This window comes from Vanrija pseudolonga, chromosome 3, assembly GCF_020906515.1.
Source record: "Vanrija pseudolonga chromosome 3, complete sequence".
NCBI classification, from domain to species: Eukaryota; Fungi; Basidiomycota; class Tremellomycetes; order Trichosporonales; family Trichosporonaceae; genus Vanrija; species Vanrija pseudolonga.
Genome location: NC_085851.1, coordinates 3716186 through 3732790, shown reverse-complemented (window position 1 = coordinate 3732790; position 16605 = coordinate 3716186). Strand labels below are relative to the sequence as shown.

General features: G+C 64.4%; 7 protein-coding genes across 7 annotated transcripts; 4 read left to right on the top strand and 3 right to left on the bottom strand.

Moving 5' to 3' along the window:
* Nucleotides 1–3: 3 nt before the first annotated feature.
* Nucleotides 4–951, bottom strand: LOC62_03G005007 (uncharacterized protein). Its single transcript, XM_062771533.1, has 2 exons — nucleotides 494–951; nucleotides 4–447 (listed from the first exon to the last, which is right to left on the bottom strand). The coding sequence occupies exons 1-2, from the start codon at nucleotides 935–937 to the stop codon at nucleotides 103–105; spliced, it is 789 nt and encodes a 262-aa protein (XP_062627517.1). The 5' UTR covers nucleotides 938–951; the 3' UTR covers nucleotides 4–102.
* Nucleotides 952–2007: 1056 nt separating this feature from the next.
* On the top strand, nucleotides 2008–3362 carry CNB01190 (Clampless protein 1; the record flags this gene model as incomplete). The annotated part of the gene is made up of 3 exons (XM_062771532.1): nucleotides 2008–2499; nucleotides 2549–2805; nucleotides 2852–3362. 3 exons carry the CDS (start codon nucleotides 2008–2010, stop codon nucleotides 3360–3362), a joined length of 1260 nt encoding a protein of 419 aa, XP_062627516.1.
* Nucleotides 3363–3917: 555 nt separating this feature from the next.
* Nucleotides 3918–5338, top strand: ZTA1 (putative quinone oxidoreductase). Its single transcript, XM_062771531.1, has 3 exons — nucleotides 3918–4071; nucleotides 4196–4313; nucleotides 4424–5338. Exons 1-3 carry the CDS (start codon nucleotides 3940–3942, stop codon nucleotides 5281–5283), a joined length of 1110 nt encoding a protein of 369 aa, XP_062627515.1. The 5' UTR covers nucleotides 3918–3939; the 3' UTR covers nucleotides 5284–5338.
* Nucleotides 5339–5874: 536 nt separating this feature from the next.
* On the bottom strand, nucleotides 5875–9716 carry LOC62_03G005004 (uncharacterized protein; the record flags this gene model as incomplete). Its single annotated transcript, XM_062771530.1, has 6 exons — nucleotides 5875–6804; nucleotides 6844–6901; nucleotides 6953–8368; nucleotides 8408–9152; nucleotides 9188–9522; nucleotides 9568–9716. 6 exons carry the CDS (start codon nucleotides 9714–9716, stop codon nucleotides 5875–5877), a joined length of 3633 nt encoding a protein of 1210 aa, XP_062627514.1.
* A 446-nt stretch (nucleotides 9717–10162) lies between these two features.
* SLC29A3 (Equilibrative nucleoside transporter 3) lies at nucleotides 10163–11762 on the top strand (the record flags this gene model as incomplete). Its single annotated transcript, XM_062771529.1, has 5 exons — nucleotides 10163–10370; nucleotides 10409–10548; nucleotides 10587–11298; nucleotides 11334–11544; nucleotides 11579–11762. 5 exons carry the CDS (start codon nucleotides 10163–10165, stop codon nucleotides 11760–11762), a joined length of 1455 nt encoding a protein of 484 aa, XP_062627513.1.
* Nucleotides 11763–11875: 113 nt separating this feature from the next.
* Nucleotides 11876–12729, bottom strand: LOC62_03G005002 (uncharacterized protein; the record flags this gene model as incomplete). The annotated part of the gene is made up of 4 exons (XM_062771528.1): nucleotides 11876–12012; nucleotides 12060–12207; nucleotides 12244–12678; nucleotides 12724–12729. The coding sequence occupies 4 exons, from the start codon at nucleotides 12727–12729 to the stop codon at nucleotides 11876–11878; spliced, it is 726 nt and encodes a 241-aa protein (XP_062627512.1).
* Nucleotides 12730–13330: 601 nt separating this feature from the next.
* On the top strand, nucleotides 13331–15621 carry PF13_0198_0 (Reticulocyte-binding protein 2 a; the record flags this gene model as incomplete). Its single annotated transcript, XM_062771527.1, has 6 exons — nucleotides 13331–13710; nucleotides 13822–13979; nucleotides 14030–14112; nucleotides 14153–15033; nucleotides 15085–15207; nucleotides 15257–15621. The coding sequence occupies 6 exons, from the start codon at nucleotides 13331–13333 to the stop codon at nucleotides 15603–15605; spliced, it is 1974 nt and encodes a 657-aa protein (XP_062627511.1). The 3' UTR covers nucleotides 15606–15621.
* Nucleotides 15622–16605: the final 984 nt, after the last annotated feature.

The following is a 16605-nucleotide window of genomic DNA, read 5'->3' as shown; positions in this document are numbered from 1 at the left end:
TTACAACAGGGGAGGGGGGGAGGAAGGGCCCGATTAGAAGTGTATCACTAAGGCCGGTGTTGCAGCGCCACCATCTCGACGACGACGTAAGACGCAGGCTGCTTAGAACGGGCTCATGGCGGGCGTCTCGGCGCTCAAGGGGCTCTTTGCGCCCAGCGGACTCTTCGCGCTCATTTCAGTCGGGCTAGCGTGGACGTGGTGCGCGCCGTCCTCGAGGCGCTGGAGCCAGAGCGCGGGGCGTTGGCGGGCAATGTCGACGCCGAGGCTCGGCTCGTCCTTGAGGGGCGGTACGCCGCGGTGGGCGATAGTCACGACGGGCTTGCGCGCGTGCACTGGCGACGACACGCTGCCTTGCGGCGTCGGCGTGCGCGGTGCAGCTGGCGCGAAGGCGAAGACTGGCGTCCCGAGGTCGTGGTAGCTCTTGAGCGTCTGTGATAACTCGGCGAGCTTGTGTGGTGTCAGCAATGTCCCTTGCCTCCAGCAAGCAACCCACCCGTGCCATGATGGCGTCGACGCCCGCCTCACGCGCGGCAAGCTGGCGCGCGCTCTCCGCGCGATCCTCGAACGGGTCCCCGATCCCCTCAAGCGCGAGGTGTGCGCGGCCAATCTCCTCCTGCGCAGCGAGCACTGCAGAGATATGGCTGTTGAGCGCGTTCGTGACCCGCGCGCCCGAGGGCTCGAGCGGCGCGTCCATCAGCTCGGCGACCGAGCGGCCCATCGGCGTCTCTGCCGCAGTCGGCGCGGACGCGCTGCGCGCCGGCATGGCCGGGCGCACGAGCAGGCGCGACACGATCGCGTCGTGCGCTGACGCCGGCGCGGGCGAGTCGGGCGCCTCGTGGCTTGCGATGTTGGCCGGGTTGGGCGGGAGCGTCGGCGGCAGCCCTGACGGCGTGAAGATCACGCGCGGGTTCGCGGGGTCCGCGGCTGCGTCTGGCATGGCGGTGGTGGTCTGTGCGTCGAGGATGGATTGGCGGGGAAGGGAGCGAGCGTTGATAACGCTTGCCAGCGACGACGACGACGACGACGACGTCAAAACAAGGCCGAGGCGGAGGCAGATTGTTAGTGGCGGTTTGGAGGTTGGGCGGCAGTGATGTGAGGCAGAGGAGACGGAGACGGAGACGGTGGGCGCCGGGCACCGGCGCCGACGCCGAGACACGCCCTGTGCGCCTGGGTGAGTGTGTACGGAGGCGGAGGGGTAGTAACGGAGAAACAGGTAGCGGGAGAAAATACCATGTCGGGCGAACAATAGGGTGCCGATCGCGATAACCGCTAGCATGCGGCTCACGTCTGCACACTCTGAGCCTCGACTGGCCATTGCGGAGGACTGGGCAACTGACCATTTGGCTACGACGGTGCACACTGACGACTGATGAAAACATGTTGACGACTTGACGAGGTGATGACAGCAGTGGTCGCACGATCCGGCGGGGCGTGTGTGTGCGTCGCGCCCATCCTCGTTCGTGCCCCGCTCGCCCTGCCCGCCCTCCCGCCGTCGCCCCCACTCCGCTCCACTCCAACTAGACGACGAAGGCAGCCTTAACAAGACCGCGAAGGCAGATTTGGCCCCGTGCGCGCCGATCGGCTTCACCCCCTCGTCAGGTGCAGCCTGGCTGGGGTCGACAACGACGGCAGCGGCGGTGCGTGTCTGTGCGCGGGTGCGTCTGTGTGTGTCTGTGGGTGTTTGGGCACGCGCCCGCACCCGTTGAGTGATCGTTGCCTTCACCACCTCGTCAAGAAAGTGATGAGGTCGTGAAGGCATCACTTTGGCAAAGTATACTTAAGACGGAGGGTGGGGGGTGTTGAGGTCCTCATCCAACCAACAGCTCTCACAACGAAGCCTCCTCAGCAACAGTACTTTAGCTACTGCTACTGCAACTGGCTTCTCTCTCAGCGCGACACCACCACACCCCCTCAGCACATCTTCCCCACCCCCACAACAAGACAACAACAACAACAGTACGTGGCGCCTTGCCTCCTTCGCGCCTGGCTTCGCTGACCCCACAGGCAATGGCCTCCACGATCGTCGGCGCCACCCCGCCCCACGCGGCCACGGCCAGCCCCAAGATCCCCACCACGCCCCGCATCTCGAGCAACAAGGAGAACGGCGGCAGCGCCGGCAGCGTCGCCACCCCGTCGCCTGCTCGCAAGGGTGCCCTCCGCGGTCTCGGCGCGCCGAGCACCCCCAAGCGCAAGGCTGCCAAGCCTTATGACCGCAAGAGCAGCGTCACTCGCGCCAAGCTCTCCGAGGCGCGCGAGGTCAAGCTCGTCGCTGCTGCCCCCGAGCCTACCCCCGAGCTCGCCCAGCCCACTGCCCACCCCAAGCCCGCCGCCGCTGCCGCTCGCACCATCACCCAGGCGATCGAGCAGACCAAGTCCCACCTCCTCGGTCCCCCCTGCCTCCGCTTCACCATGGCAGGCAAGGCCTTCACCCTCCCCAAGGTCCTCCCGCGCCCTGCCGTGGCCCCAGTCAACGACTTTGTCTTCGGCGACACCAAGGTTGTGAGTGTGCAGCTAGGAACCCAATGAGCAGCAAGCTGACATCACCCAGCCCGCCGCCTACGTCCTCGACTGCGTCCGTGAGACGCTCCCCGAGTTCCTCGCCACGGCGAACGAGTACCGCCCTTACCCCGACGGCTCGGCCGGCCCCGCCTGGCGCCCGACCATCCGCTTTGGTCTCCCCCGCCTGATAGAGGAGGAGGTCAACGCCGACGTGGCCGAGTACATTGCCACGCGCTGCCCCGACATGGCGATCGCGTTCGCGACCTCTGAGCGTGCTGGCGCGTCGATGCGCGTGGTCCCTGCCAAGTGAGTGGCTAAACTCTCGGGAAGCGAGCCATTCTAACCCGCCCAGGTCGCTCGCCTTTGCCGCCCAGTGCGCCTACTTCCCCAAGGTCCTTCCCGAGCTCGAGGAGGTCGACACCTCGGAGCCCGACCTTGCCCCCCACAGCACGCCAACGCTCGTCGACGACAGCGACGACGAGTCGGACGCCTCAGAGGCCGACTTTGTCATCGAGCCCTTCGTCCACCTCCCGCTCCACAAGCTCGTCCTCCCCGCCCCCGCGGCGTTCGACCTGCTCAGCGCGCGCCTCCACCACACGAGCGGCAAGTGGCAGGCGTCGCTCCTCGGCCTCCCGGCGTCGTCGATCCCCACCCCCTCCGCGGCGGGCGCGCTCTTGGCTCACCTGAGCGCCATGCAGCTCAAGGCGCGCCTCGACACCGTCTTCGGCGTGTGGATGAACATGGTCGCCCTCGGCGTCGACGACGACGCGATGTGGAACGAGCTCGGCGGCGCGTGGAACGTCCTTGTCCTTGCCTTTGTCGGCTCTGTGGCGGGCGTCGCGGCCGAGACGCGCTGGGCTTAAGCGATTGCCTCTGCGCCCAGTGCAGAAGCTCAAGTCGTAGACAGTAGTAGTACAAGTTGTATCTCGCATCTCCATCTCTGTTGAAGGCATTACTCATAGACAGATGTACACCAGTAATCAGAGTCACAGGTGTGGCCAAGAATTGTCGGCTGGCGCTTGAGCGGCTTATCGAGATCGGTGCCGGAGTCGCCGGTACGACTCATATCAGTTGCCCATGGTCCGGAGTCGCCGCAGCGCTTCTACTCAACCCACCGCTCGCATGCACAGTCAGCAATCCGACTCGGCACGGAGCAGACCCGCAGCAGCGCAGAGTCGATATCCAGAATCCAGCATGCTTCTCGCTTGTTGACCGCGCGCACGCGTGCACGAAGACCACGATGATCAATCTCCCCCGTGTGACACGCCCGGCGGCACCTCGGCACCGCGGATACTGGGCGTCCTGGGCTATCGGCAACGCCCGACGACACCACCCCGCCCCAGCCAGCACGTTTTGCGTCATCACCACCCTGCTCGCCTTAAAGGTGTGATCAGTTGCTTGCGGCATCTCCGACACGGCATTCCTCCATCACTACTTCTTATGCTCCTCGCATCCCTCCGCCGCATCGCTGTCCCCCTCGCTGTTACTCGATCCATCCACCGCCCACTTGCTACCGCTTACGTTCGCAACATGTCCGCTCCTGCCATCCCCAAGACGCACAAGGTCGTCCAGGTGAGTAGCCGATCTCGGCGCTGCGAACCGCCGTGTCGCGCTGTCGTGTGAGGCCACACTGCACGACAGCACACACTGCGCCCCTGCCATCTCGCTCCGCTCGATGCCATGCTGACCCCCTCAGTTCGAGAAGACTGGCGGCCCCGAGGTCAACGTCCTCGCCGAGGTCCCCACCCCGACCCCCAAGCCCGACGAGGTGCTCATCAAGGTTGAGTGGACTGGCGCCAACTTCATCGACAACTGTGAGTGGTCGTGGGAGTGGGCGTGAGAGCGATATGCCTGTGCTGACACTGCTCCTCTTCCCGTCGATCCATCGTACTCCATGCCTCTCACAACGTCGCCCCCGCCCCAGACCGCCGCTCTGGCCTCTACACCGTCCCCCTCCCCTACGTCCAGGGCCAGGACATTGTGGGGAAGATTGTCCAGCTCCCCACCGAGAAGGTCGACACGCCTCTCGGCCCGCTCAAGATTGGCCAGCGCGTTTTCTCGACCGCGGGCCACAGCTTTGCCGAGTACGCCGTCGCGCCGGCATGGCAGGTCGCGCCTGTGCCGGACAGCGTCAAGGCCGAGGACGGCGTGTCGCTCTCCACTGTCACGCTGACGGCGCTCACGCTCCTGCGCGAGGCGTACCCCGTCCAGAAGGGCGACTACGTGCTTGTCCGCGCTGCGGCCGGCGGCGTCGGCCTTGTGCTCGTCCAGCTCGCCAAGGCGTTTGGCGCGCACGTCGTCGGCACCGTCTCGACCGCCGAGAAGGCGCAGCAGGCACGCGAGGCCGGCGCCGACCTCGTGCTGCTGTCCACTGCGCCCTCCGAGGAGAACGTCGCCAAGATTGTCGAGTGGTCCGAGGGCAAGGGCGTCCACGGCGTCTACGACGGCATCGGCAAGGACACGTGGGAGGAGGACTTCCTCGTCGTCCGCCCCAAGGCCACGATCGTCACCTACGGCAACGCTTCCGGCCCCGTGCCCCCCTTCTCGCCCCTCAAGCTCACCCCCAAGGTCCTCAAGGTCACCCGCCCCTCGCTCTTCCCCTTCATCAACACGCCCGAGGACTTTGCGCGCTACGCCCGCGAGGCCGTCACCCTCGCCGAGCAGGGCAAGGTCAAGTTTGCCGTCCACAAGGTCTACCCCTTCTCGGCCGAGGGCGTCAAGCAGAGCCAGATCGACATCAGCTCGCGCGGCACGACCGGCAAGCTCCTTATCCATGTGTCGTAAAGTGCGAGGTGACGTCGGCTGGTAACGATAGATGTGATGCAGTGATAGCAGTTTGTTCAACGAGTGGCTTCCCTCACCGCAATTCCAGAGCGGGACGCAACGAGTGCGCCTGTACTTATGCGCCTGGACCAACGCGCCCAGCGGGAGGCTCGCCGCCCGACTGACTTGTCTCAGAATGTATCATAACCGGCCGGCCCTTCATAGCCGACCCCCCAACCCTGCCAGCACCTCGCTCCTTAGACTCGAACGTAGCTTAGTTGGCAACACACCTGGTCTTAGCATAGCTAATTTCAGGTGGGCCGCGTTCGAGCCCCGGCACCGACACACCCAAAACTCATCGACCTGACCGCCAGACATGGCTGCACCCGCACGGCGCGGGTGGCCGCCCAGCAGGATAACCCTCTGGCGCACTTGGCGGCGGGAGTTTAGGTGCGGTCCGGGCAGCCCCCCACCCTCCAGCAACAGAGAGGGGGCGGGGGAGCGAGGCACACTCTTTTTGGTACTGCATACTGCATGCACATCACATTCAAGGGGACAACTTGAACAGTGCAATAATGATATTACTGGCATACATGGCGAGTACTACAAGCTCTAGCTCTCACCCATGATGACGTCCGTGTCCGCCGCCGCAGCGGCGGTGACGGTCACCTCCGGCACCTCTGGCACCTCGGCCTCCTCTCCCTTGACGTCCGCGATAATGGACATGTCAGGCGCATATGCCTCAACGTACCCCGGCGTGCTTGGCGTCGCGCTCTCGTGCGTCGGCGCACGCCCGCGGCCGCGTCCACGGCCACCGCCACGTCCCCGTCCTCGTCCGCGTCCACGGCCACGGCCAGGTGCCGCGACCGTGACCGGCGACTCCGCCGACACGGGCGACGATTCGGAACTAACAGCGACAGCGACTTTTGCGGCGCCCCGGCCCCGGCCGCGTCCTCCACCCCTCCCGCGTCCTCGACCGCGTCCGCGACCAGGGGTCGGCTCCTCCTTGACGGCGCTGACGCGAGTCTTGGCTAGCTTGCCGGCTCCGCCAATCTTCGGGAGCGGGGCCGACGCCGGCGGCTTGAGCTCCTTCGGGGGAGGTGGCGCAGGATCATCAATCTCCAGCCCCGTGTACCTCTCGCTTGCAAACAGGCGTTCCGGGTCTACTGGCTCGTCCTCGTCACCATAGTTTGGCTGCTGGCGCTGCGCGGCGTGCGGTCTAAGCGGCTGGGAGGGGTCGAGTGGCAGCGGGCCGACGTACCACTGCGCAAGGGCGTGCACTGGTGGCTGCGTTGGCTGAAGTGGGAGGCCGGTGTCACCACCCTCGGCACTTGCGTACGCGCGGCGCGCGACACAGACGAACCCGAACCCGTCGGTGCGCACCTCGACGTCCACAGCTTCGGCGCCTGTCTGCAGTGACACAACGTCTCCGTGCTGCGCTGTCACCTCGCCGTAGCGTGTCCGCGGCCGGCGCAGGCGGATGGTGGCGTCAGAGCCGAGAATTAGAATTGCGACGCAGGTATCGGCGGCGACAGGAATAGTCTGAAGGCGTCAGTTTCCAGCTGTCGTGGCTAAACTCACTGGATGCACGGACGCAGGCGTCACGGGTGGCACAGCCGAAACAAGCAGCGAGTTGAACCTGAAATCACGAGTCAGCTCGTGTGTAAGAGTTACAGCCATGGGTACTCACTCAACTCCCCGCAGCATCCGGCCAGCGCGTTCGTTCACGAGCTCCATGGCGTCCAGGCACACCTTTGCGCTCGCGTCCCAGGGCACAGACGGTCCAGATACAAAGTGCGCAATATAGGGCACGGCCTCGGGTCCGCACAGGAGGGTGTAGAATGGCGAGAGGGCCTGTTCGGCGGGGCGACTCGAGAAGGCCGAGAGGAGCTGCCGGCGGAGCTTGACCTCGCCCTCGCCTTGCAGCTGGAGCCCCTTGAGGACGGCGTCGGCGACAACGTTCACGCCCTTGCCGTCGTGAGCGAGAGCGTGGGATAGCACCGCATCCGACCCAAAGCCCGCGTCCAGCCCGTGCGCAATCACCTGCACGTCGTCCTCACACACGTTGACCGTGCGCGTCGCCGCGAACGGCCACTGCGCGTACCCCTCGTCCGGGCGGGGTCCAGTACAGACCGGCCGTGATGGCGGGCGAAGCGCGTCGACCGTGTAGATCTTCCGTGCCGGAACCTCAATAAAGGCGCAGGCTTCGCACACAAAGCCAAACCAGTCTCGGCGTTCGTTTGCCCGTCGGCACCGCTTGCACACCCATGCGCGCCAGAAGTCGCGACCCGCGTCGTGCCGCCGCAGCTCGCTGAGTGCTGTTTGTGGATCTGGTGGGGTGAGGCTCAGGCCTAGTGATTCGGGGAGTATACGCTCCTCTGCGCGTGCTCTTGATGGCTCGTTCGACGCTGGGCCACTCGTGCGTTCTGGAGCGTCCGAGTTGACGAAGAAGTCGGTGCAGCGTTCGTTAAGGCACAGGGGAGTCGACTCGTACACGCGGTCAGAGTAGAGGCTGCAGGTGGGGCAGTGGTAAGGTGCTGGGTCGGCGGCTAGTTCCTGATCGTCCTCGGCGACCTCGCGCACTGCTCGTGCCTCCTTGGCGCCGAGCAGCGTCGACGGGCCCGATACGCCAGGGCCTCGTACAGGCCAGGCGGCCACCTCGTTCCCTGCCACCGACGGCGTCGGTATCCTCTCCGGGTCGTTCTTCGCGCTCCACCATGGCGTCCGTTGTGTGCCAGTACACCATTCGAAGCGAAACTTCCATGCGACCGACGACGGAGCGGATTCCGAGGGCTCGGTCCACGCGTCTACGACCCAGAACCAGCCGAGCACCACAACGGGCCGTGGCACTTTGAACACTACGCTCTCGTAGTCGTGTGCCACGGCGACCACTACTGGCGTCTTGGCGCGCTGAGCCATGAGCAGCGCCTCGACCGGCTCCGACTCCTGTACAGGGGCAGCCGGCTCACTGGCCCCATTGGCCCCGTTCACCGCGTCCGCACCGCGTACCAACGCCTGGTTGTAGTCGTCGGCGATGGTGATAGACTGGTGTGGAGTTACCGCCGGCGCAGTTCCCCGATCAGGTGCACGGACCCGCGGCTTGCCACTGAACTTTAGCGCCCTCCTCAATGAAGCTGTCACTCACATGTATGTCACGATCGTGCCGGCCTGCTCTCCCTCGCCCCAGAACGTCTTGTGCGAACTCGGCCCCTCGAGGATGACGCCGCGCGCGACACCGCTCGGTCCAATGTCCACGCTCGCCCCAGCAGTGGGTACTGGCGCGCGGAGGTACTCTGCTGCTGCGAAGAGCTCTCGCCGGCGGTTAGCCCACACGGGGCAGAAACCGCGCATCGAGCTCAGATCTGGCCGCTGGTCGTTGGCTTCCACCGCGGTGCGATACCGCACGTCGTCCTCGGTCACTCGCACATCATCTGGCCGGTTCGCGCCCGCCCCCGGCCCCGGGAGACCAGGTATTCTCGGTCCCTTGGTCCTGGGTTTTCTGAGGCTGCCATCCAAGTTTAACAGGTTCGGGTCGACCTCGTCCGTGGCGGACAGACGGCGCTTCTTGCGCACGCGCTTGCCGCGGCCCGCATCCTCGCCGTCGGTATCGCTCGCGTCGGAGCCATCATCCACTGGTCGTCCCTTGGCCTTTTCTGCCGTCGTGAACCGCTTCTCGGTATCACCATTGCTGGTGCTGGCGCCAACGGGGCCGTTGGCGGCACCACCGTTCACGGGGAGCGGCGGGGGCGGCACAAAGTGACACAGCCCGCCCTGGGTGCACGACACGGAGCCCTTTGCGCAGCGCCCGCACGTCGGCACCGCGCGGTCGCAGTGCTGCGCGAGCTTGGTGCACTCCTGGCAAGACCTCGGGATGAAGTAGACGGCTTCGCCTTATCGTCAGCGAGTGGTCCGGCGGAGCGCTCACCTGTGCCTGGGACAGTCTTCATCCAGACGCTCGCGCGGTCCACACGCTCATCCAGCTCGACGGGGACCATGGCAGGGCGCTGCAGCTCGCCGAGGACGGGGTCGATGCGTGGTGGGCCGCCGAGCGCGGCGGCAGGATTAGGCACCACGTTGGGCGGGTACACTACTGCTGCCTTTGGCGGCGGTGCTGGTTCGGCCGCTGGGGGTGGTGCCGATTCCGCTGCTGGTACTGGTGGTGCTTCTGGTGCTGGTGGTGCCGCCTCTGGTGCTGGTGCTGGTGCTTGTGCTGCTGGTTGTTCTGGCACCACTTCTCCTGGTGGCACAATGGCGATGTCGCTGCACGTTTCAGCAAAGCATACGGGCACGAGGCCGACGACCCACCTTGCAGCCTCCGCACTTGTCCCGTTCGGTGGCTCTTTGGCCGGTGATGCGGGCCGGGTGTCCAGCGGGGTAGCAGCAGCAGGCTCGGCAGGAGCAGCAGCCGGTGCCGCCCCCGCGTTGTGCGACTCGAACAAGCGCTGGTACTCCATGCCTGCGCGGCTTCGGACCAGCTGGTCTTGCTGCTGGAGCCACTGGTTTTTTGGCGGCTCTGGTGGTGGTGCTGGCTGGCCTCGAGTAGTCGGTGGAGTGGGCGTTGGTGTTGTGCGCTGCGTCTAGGCTGCGGCGTCTTATGCGTGTCTTGACAATGTGCCCACGTCTTGCTGCCCAGGTGTTATCGTTGTTCTTGTCTTTTGTCCGTGGCACGCAGCAGCCGTGTCGAGCGAGGAGGTGCGTCGAGATGAGTTGCACCAAACTACGGTTCGAGTGCCAAAGTGGGTCGCATTCATGTGTGTCGAAGCGGAGGTATTTTGGCCACGCCGTCACCTGCTGGCTGGCTGGCTGGGGTAGGGAGGTGACTGGCGCGCGTTCATAAACGCGTCATACCCGACCCGACCACGACCACCGCACTCGCCACCACCACCAACACCCACCAACCATGCTGAGCAAGCTGCGCGAGCTCATATCCCCGCCGCCGCGACCAAACGACGGCTACGCGCCCGTGTCGACCGGCGCTGATGCCGAAGACGACGACGCCGGCCTCAGCGCCAGCATCGACCAGCTGCTCGCCACGGACGATAAGCACAGCCGGACCATCTACTGGGCGTTCGCTGCGCTCGGCGCTGGCGTGCTCCTCAGCTGGAACGGTGCGAATTTGTCTTTACGTGCACTAGCTGACACCCAGCACTGATATGCACTTACCCCTTCCTCACGGCGCTGTTCCCCCCCGGGTCGACGCGCAACAACCTCCCGAGCTACATCGGTACGATCTACTGCTCGGCCAACCTGTTCTTCTTGGGCTTGGCCCAGCGCAACGTTGCGAGCGTGAGCTGACCAATTGAAGAACGACAAGCTGACGCCAGTCTCCCCCCGAGCCCCGTCTCCGCTGGTCCCTTCTCCTCATGCTCGGCACGACGCTGCTCCTCGCCTTCCCCATCCTGCCCCTGGTCCTCCCGGCGCTCTCGGCCGCCAACTCGCTCCTCCTCTTCCCCCTCATTCTCGTCATCACCCTCATTCTCTCCGTCGCGTGCTCGTACCTCCAGTCGGCGGTGTTCGCGCTCTCAGCCCTGTGGGGCTCGGGCGAGATCTTCGCCGTGATGTCGGGCCAGGGTGCGATTGCTGTCATCGTGTCCGCTGTGCAGTTCGTGCTCGCCGTTGCGAGCAGCGGGCGGGACACGGACGGCTCGCACTCGACCCTCGCGGCCGTCGGGCTCTGGGGACTCGGCGCGCTCGGCACCCTCGGATGCCTGTACGCCCTGCGCGTGCTCGTTCTGCATCCTGCGTACGCGTCGGTGCTCGCCCCGCTCGCCCACCGGCGGCAGGAGGGCACGGCGAGTGGCACCAAGGGAAACCAGGTCATGTGGCGCGTCTTCCGAAAGAACACGCGGATCGAGTTTGCCGTGGCGTTTGTGTTTATCGTGACACTGGTGAGGTTTGGTGACCACGCGAACCTGACGCAACTCACACCGCAGGCAATCTTCCCGCCCATCACCACGACGATTCTGTCGGCCTCTGACTCGCCTAGGGCCCTGTCGCCGTCGGTGTTTATCTCTCTTCACTTCCTCATCTTCAATCGTGGGTAGCTGATGGAGCCTTCCCTGACCCCCCAGTGGCCGACTATGCCGGACGAACGTTTATCCCGTCCCTGCCCTTCGCGAGCAACCTCGCGACGCCGACCATTGTCGGGCTGTCCGTCTCGCGCGTCATCTTCTTCCCTCTGTTCTTGCTGTGCAACACGCCGGGCCGCGCAGCCGCGCACAAGTCGGTGTTCCCTGACAGCGTGTACTTTATCATTCTCTTCGCCTTTGGCCTGACCAATGGGTAGGTTAGCAACTGAACTCGCGCTAACCGCCAGCGCAATCTCCACCATCTGCATGATCACGGCCTCGTCGCCGCAGCTCAACCCTGCCATTACTGATGACGAGAAGGACCTGGCTGGCACGCTCGCCGGCTTCTCCCTCGTCTCTGGCCTCTTCATTGGCAGTCTGTGCTCCTTTGGGGTGAACTACATTATCAACGGCAACCCCTTTGGGGGATAGAACATCTGTACTTTTAAGGACACTCTGCACACCACCGATACCAATGCAACAATGCCATCATGATTAATCCTACAGTGAATATGCACACCTAGCAGCAATCTAACGCGCGCCTATTACTCCATCGTCGCGTCCTCCTCGTCGTCGACGCCGCCTTCCCGCCCGGGTCCCCACTCAGCCTCGTGGACGTACTCCTCCTCGTTGTCATACGCCTCCTCGTCGTACTCTGCCGTGTCATCGATGATGTTTTGGGCTGGGACGTCAGTTGACTGCCGATACACCAGCGAGGCCCCAACTGACCAATCTCGTTGTGGGCCGTGCTCGAGAGGTAAGGCCACAGCTCCTCGGGCGGCTCGGCGAGCAGCGTGGGCGCAATGACCTTGTCGACGATATGGTTGATCGTCTGGTCGTACGGCTGCGCCAGACGCGTCTCGGACTCCTCGATGATCTGGCGTCAGCTTCCCCCTTGTCCCTCCAAGCCTACCAAGTACAGCCCGACCTGGGACTGCGGCGCGAGGTTACAAGCCTGCAGCAGCTCGGCCTTGGTGAACCCGTAGTCCTGCAGCTGGTCCGCGAGCGTCGCGACGCCGTTGGCCGTCTGGCGCGCAGTCACGTTGTAGTCGGCACAGAGGTACTTGATGACCTCGTCCTGGACCCACACGAGCTCGGACGGGAGGCCGCGGCGCGCCGCGTCGTCCTCGGCTAGCAGTTGTTCGCCGTCGAGCGGCTCGACGTCGGGCAGCTCGACCGCCTCGCCAAACTTGTTCTTCGCGCCGGGGTACTGCGCGTGCGCGCGCAGCACCTGCCGGCTCGCATTGTCCGCCACTGCCTTCTGCAGGTAGTCGTTGTCCTCTTTCAGGTGGAGGAAGTGCTGGAGCACTTCGTAGTTTGAGAGGTGCTGCGGCGGGTTGTTTGAGATCTGGGGTGGGTTAGCGGGTGGTTATTCGCACAAGCAATCACCCACCTTCATGGCTGTGCTGCGTGCAGCTTGTTGGTGCACGGGATGAAGACGAACAAAGGTCTTGTTGTTGCGCCGACTGGTGGTCTCGACTCCGCCGAAAGCATTTCAGAATTCAGAACCGCCATAACCGTCATAATCTTTCCACGTGGTCAAACCTATCCGTTCCCCTGGTTTTATTTCTGGTAGAGGCTGGCGGCCATTGTCATTGTTCGTGATGGGCTCTGGTCTTTTTGCGGCGGGGTCTTTAGGCCAAGACTTGCCTCGCTCGAACTGCTGCCAGCTGCCTGCCACCTGTCATTGTTGCTGCTGCTGCTACTGCTCGTCATGAATGCGACCCGCTGCCCCGAGTCCTTGATGGCTGCTCGCGATCAACCTTGTCTTCAATCCCATCATCTCTCTATTCTCGTTGTGTTACCACCACTGAAGGCTTGCGTTGGCGCAGACCCGGATAATCAAATAACGCCGAATTAATCCCAGTTGCACGAGATTCTGACTTTACTCTCTCTTTCCGTCCGTCGTCATTGCACGCTGCTACTAATCGTTGCCGACCGACCACTGGCCAACGCGACCCGGTGGAGGACGTCCGGCGACAACAATCCTACTAGCAAGCATGGCAGGCGAGACTGCAGCAGCTTCAACCCCTCCGCAAGCGTACCAGTCACCAGCAGCAGCACCATCATCATCCAAACCAGCCACGGCGGGCCCCTCGACACCCGCAGCCCGCACATCCACACCGCTCCCTACCACGCCCGCCGCGCCGCCCAATGCCAGCCCCACCCCCACCCCGGCACCCACGACCAACCCCGCGACCCCGGCAGCGCAGATAGCGTCCCCGCCGTCGACGCCGGGCTCGGCCCAGCAGCCTGCCCCCGCTGCCAGACCACGACGCGACGAACCGGGCCCAAGCGTCCCTGCGAAGCGGAAGCGCGCACTCGCCGCCCTCGAGTACACCGAGGATGAGATTGCCCAAGTCGAGCAGCGCGCCGAGGCGTGAGTGAAACTGAAAGAGAAGGGGCTGGATACTGATGGTGCTTCCTTCCTCTGATGCTGTGTGTGATTGTCGCTTCTCACCTACCTTCCTTGGACACATCACAACAACAGCCTGGGATTGGCGCTAGCCCTGGACCAGCACGAGACATTGTTTCCCGAACAGCCGAACAGGTTCGCAACCTACGAGGAAGCATTTGACAGGCTGCTGCCATACCATGTTTGGCAGATCCACGACGAGGAGCTCGCCGTTCCGCCAACCGAGGAGGAAGGTCAGTGTTGTCACTGCTGTTGTCGCGCCATCTCGCTGACTCGGCCCTAGGTCTAAAGGAGTCGGGCGAGCTTGTGTACCGCATTATCAACATCCGAGACCGCTTTGCCAAAGCCCGACGGCTGGAGGGGAATGTGGGTACCACGCCGCTGGAGCTCGTGCCTAACCCACCAGCACATGGCCGACCTGCCATCAATGATCAGCTTCCTCCAATCGTCAACGGCACAAGTCCGTGAAGAGCTTCAGGTTGTGCAAGCCAACCTCAAGATCGAGAAGGGCAAGTGGGACGCCATCGAGGCGGAGCGGCGCAAGGCCGAGGAGGCCGTCCGTGCCAAGGAGCTGGAGAAGCTGCGCCTCGAGGAAGAGGCGCGCAAGAAGATCGAGGACGCCAAACGCAAGGAGGAGGAGGCCAAGAGGCGAGCAGAGGAGGCCAAGCGGCGAGCGGAAGAGGCCAAGCGGCGGGAGGAGGAGACACGGCGGCGAGAGGAGGAGGCACGCAAGCAGGCCGAAGCTGCGCGCGCAGCGGCGTTGGCGGCGCCTCCACCACCCGCACCCCCCGTGCCCGTCGTCGCTGCACAGGCTGGGCCATCAGTGGCGACACCGGTACCGGCGACAGCAAGTGCACTGGCAGCGCCCAACGTCGCGCCCGTTGTTGCAGCCGCTCCGCTCGCCGCCCCTCATGTTGCCCCAGCAGTGCCGGCAGTTGCGGCGGTGAGCATGCCCACCGTCCCAGTTGCTACGGCTACTGTTCCGGCTGTCGCTCGTCCGCCAGCCCCTGCCACTCCTGTAGCTGCCGTCGCAGCTGTCAAGCCAGCAACTGCATCGACCCCAGCAACACCAACTGCACCCGTGCGTGGCCGACCACGAGGGCGACCCCGTGGTCGGGGGCGCGGTGGCGCAACCCAGCCCGCAGTTAGCCATGTCACGCCCGGGCAGCCGTCTACAGCGGCTCCAGCAGCGCCTGCTGCTGCCAGCAGTGCCCAGGCCCGACCACCGGCAGCCGCTGGAACACCAGTCAAGAGCACCCAACAGCCCATCATCATCACCGTTGCAATGTACGTCGCCGCCGCGGCGTCCTTCGGCCCCCCGCTGACTGACTCACGCAGGAATCTCATCCCACAATTTGTACAAAGCCGCATCATTGTCCTCCCCGCCGACCCCGCAGGGCCAAAGGCGCCAGCCACAGTCGTCCGCACGACTGAAGATAAAAAGCACGTGACGTTGTCAATGTGAGTGGTCTGCTACAGAGTTTGGGGTCCGGCGATTGACGCGTCGCAGCGATCTAGGGGCATGCACTCAGCAGCAGCTGCAGGCGCTCGCGCGGCTGCTTAACGTTCAAGCAAAGCCAGCAGCGGCCGGGTCGGCCCCGAATGGTGCACCCGGTGCACCGGCTGTGTCAGGCGCACCAAAAGCTACCACAACTCCGGCCCCAAGTGCGAGTGGCGCGAGCAGCAGCGCGTCCAACGCCACTGCCACTGCCCCGGCTCAAGCTCCAGCTGCTGCGCCATCGGCGTCGACGGCGGCGCCGGCGCCAGGTGCAGCCAGTGTGCCTGTCGCACCTGCACCTGCACCCCCCGCCGCAGGCACAGGGGGCGCAGCGCCGACCAACCCCAACCCACCAGCGTAGAGGCTGCATATCCCACATCATGCATTGTGTCGCTAGTCGCTACAGAGTTTGTTTCGTGCGTGAATCTGCCATTGTGGCAGCAACAGCCGCTTGCCGCTGGAAACCTCCGCCCATTGCCGTGCCGCACAGTCAGAGCTTACCGCGGGTGCAAACGCAAAAAAAAAAGTCTTTGCCTTGCCGATCAATGAGCGTGCGTAGGAGTCCGCAGGAGGATGCCGTCAACAGACATATGTTCCATTAATTCAGGCGTGGGCAAGACGCGATGCCGTGGGGCCAGGGTCGCGGCAGCGTTTGACAAACGCGTTCGCTCGCTCGTGTTTCTTCTCGGGCTCTCGGGAGGCGCGCAGTAGTATGACGGGAATTGGGAGGACAGGGAGGTGATAACGGTGCGCGCGGCGCAGTCGCGTCAGTCCGACTGACTGGTACTGGATGTAGCAGGAGATCTGGCTTGCGCTGGCTGCGAGAGTCTTGGCCCTCATATGAGGTGTGCACTGAAATCCGTCGGACGCTGCCTGCCTGCCTGTTGTCGCCTTGCCTTGTTGCCCTCTTACGGTGATTCGCACACCTCCATTGTGTAGTGTTTGAGGGCGGCACGCGTCCGAGGGACCGAGGCGTGGACCTGACGAACGCTGAATCTTTTTCTTCTTTTCTCTGCGGCTCGAGTCCCTGAGGGGATCCGAAGGGAAGGGACAGGCTGGCTGCAACAGAGCAAGGAGGACGTGTACTTCGGCGTGCAGTGATCACCACTGCAAACCTAACCCGCGTCGACGCCACGCACCTGTCGTTTAGTCCCGCCTGACTGCTTGTCCCTTGTGCCCCCCCACTTTACCACCTGGCCGGCTCCCCCGTCAGTTAGGCTAGGCTCGACAGGCCAGAGTGCTGCTCTTTGTGCCTTGCCGCCTCCCACCCTGCCTGCCTGCCTGCCTTGGTTTTGCCTGGGGGGCGTCGCCATGTTGCCCTTTAGGCCCCTTTGCCCCCTCTCCCGCCCAGCGCGCACTAC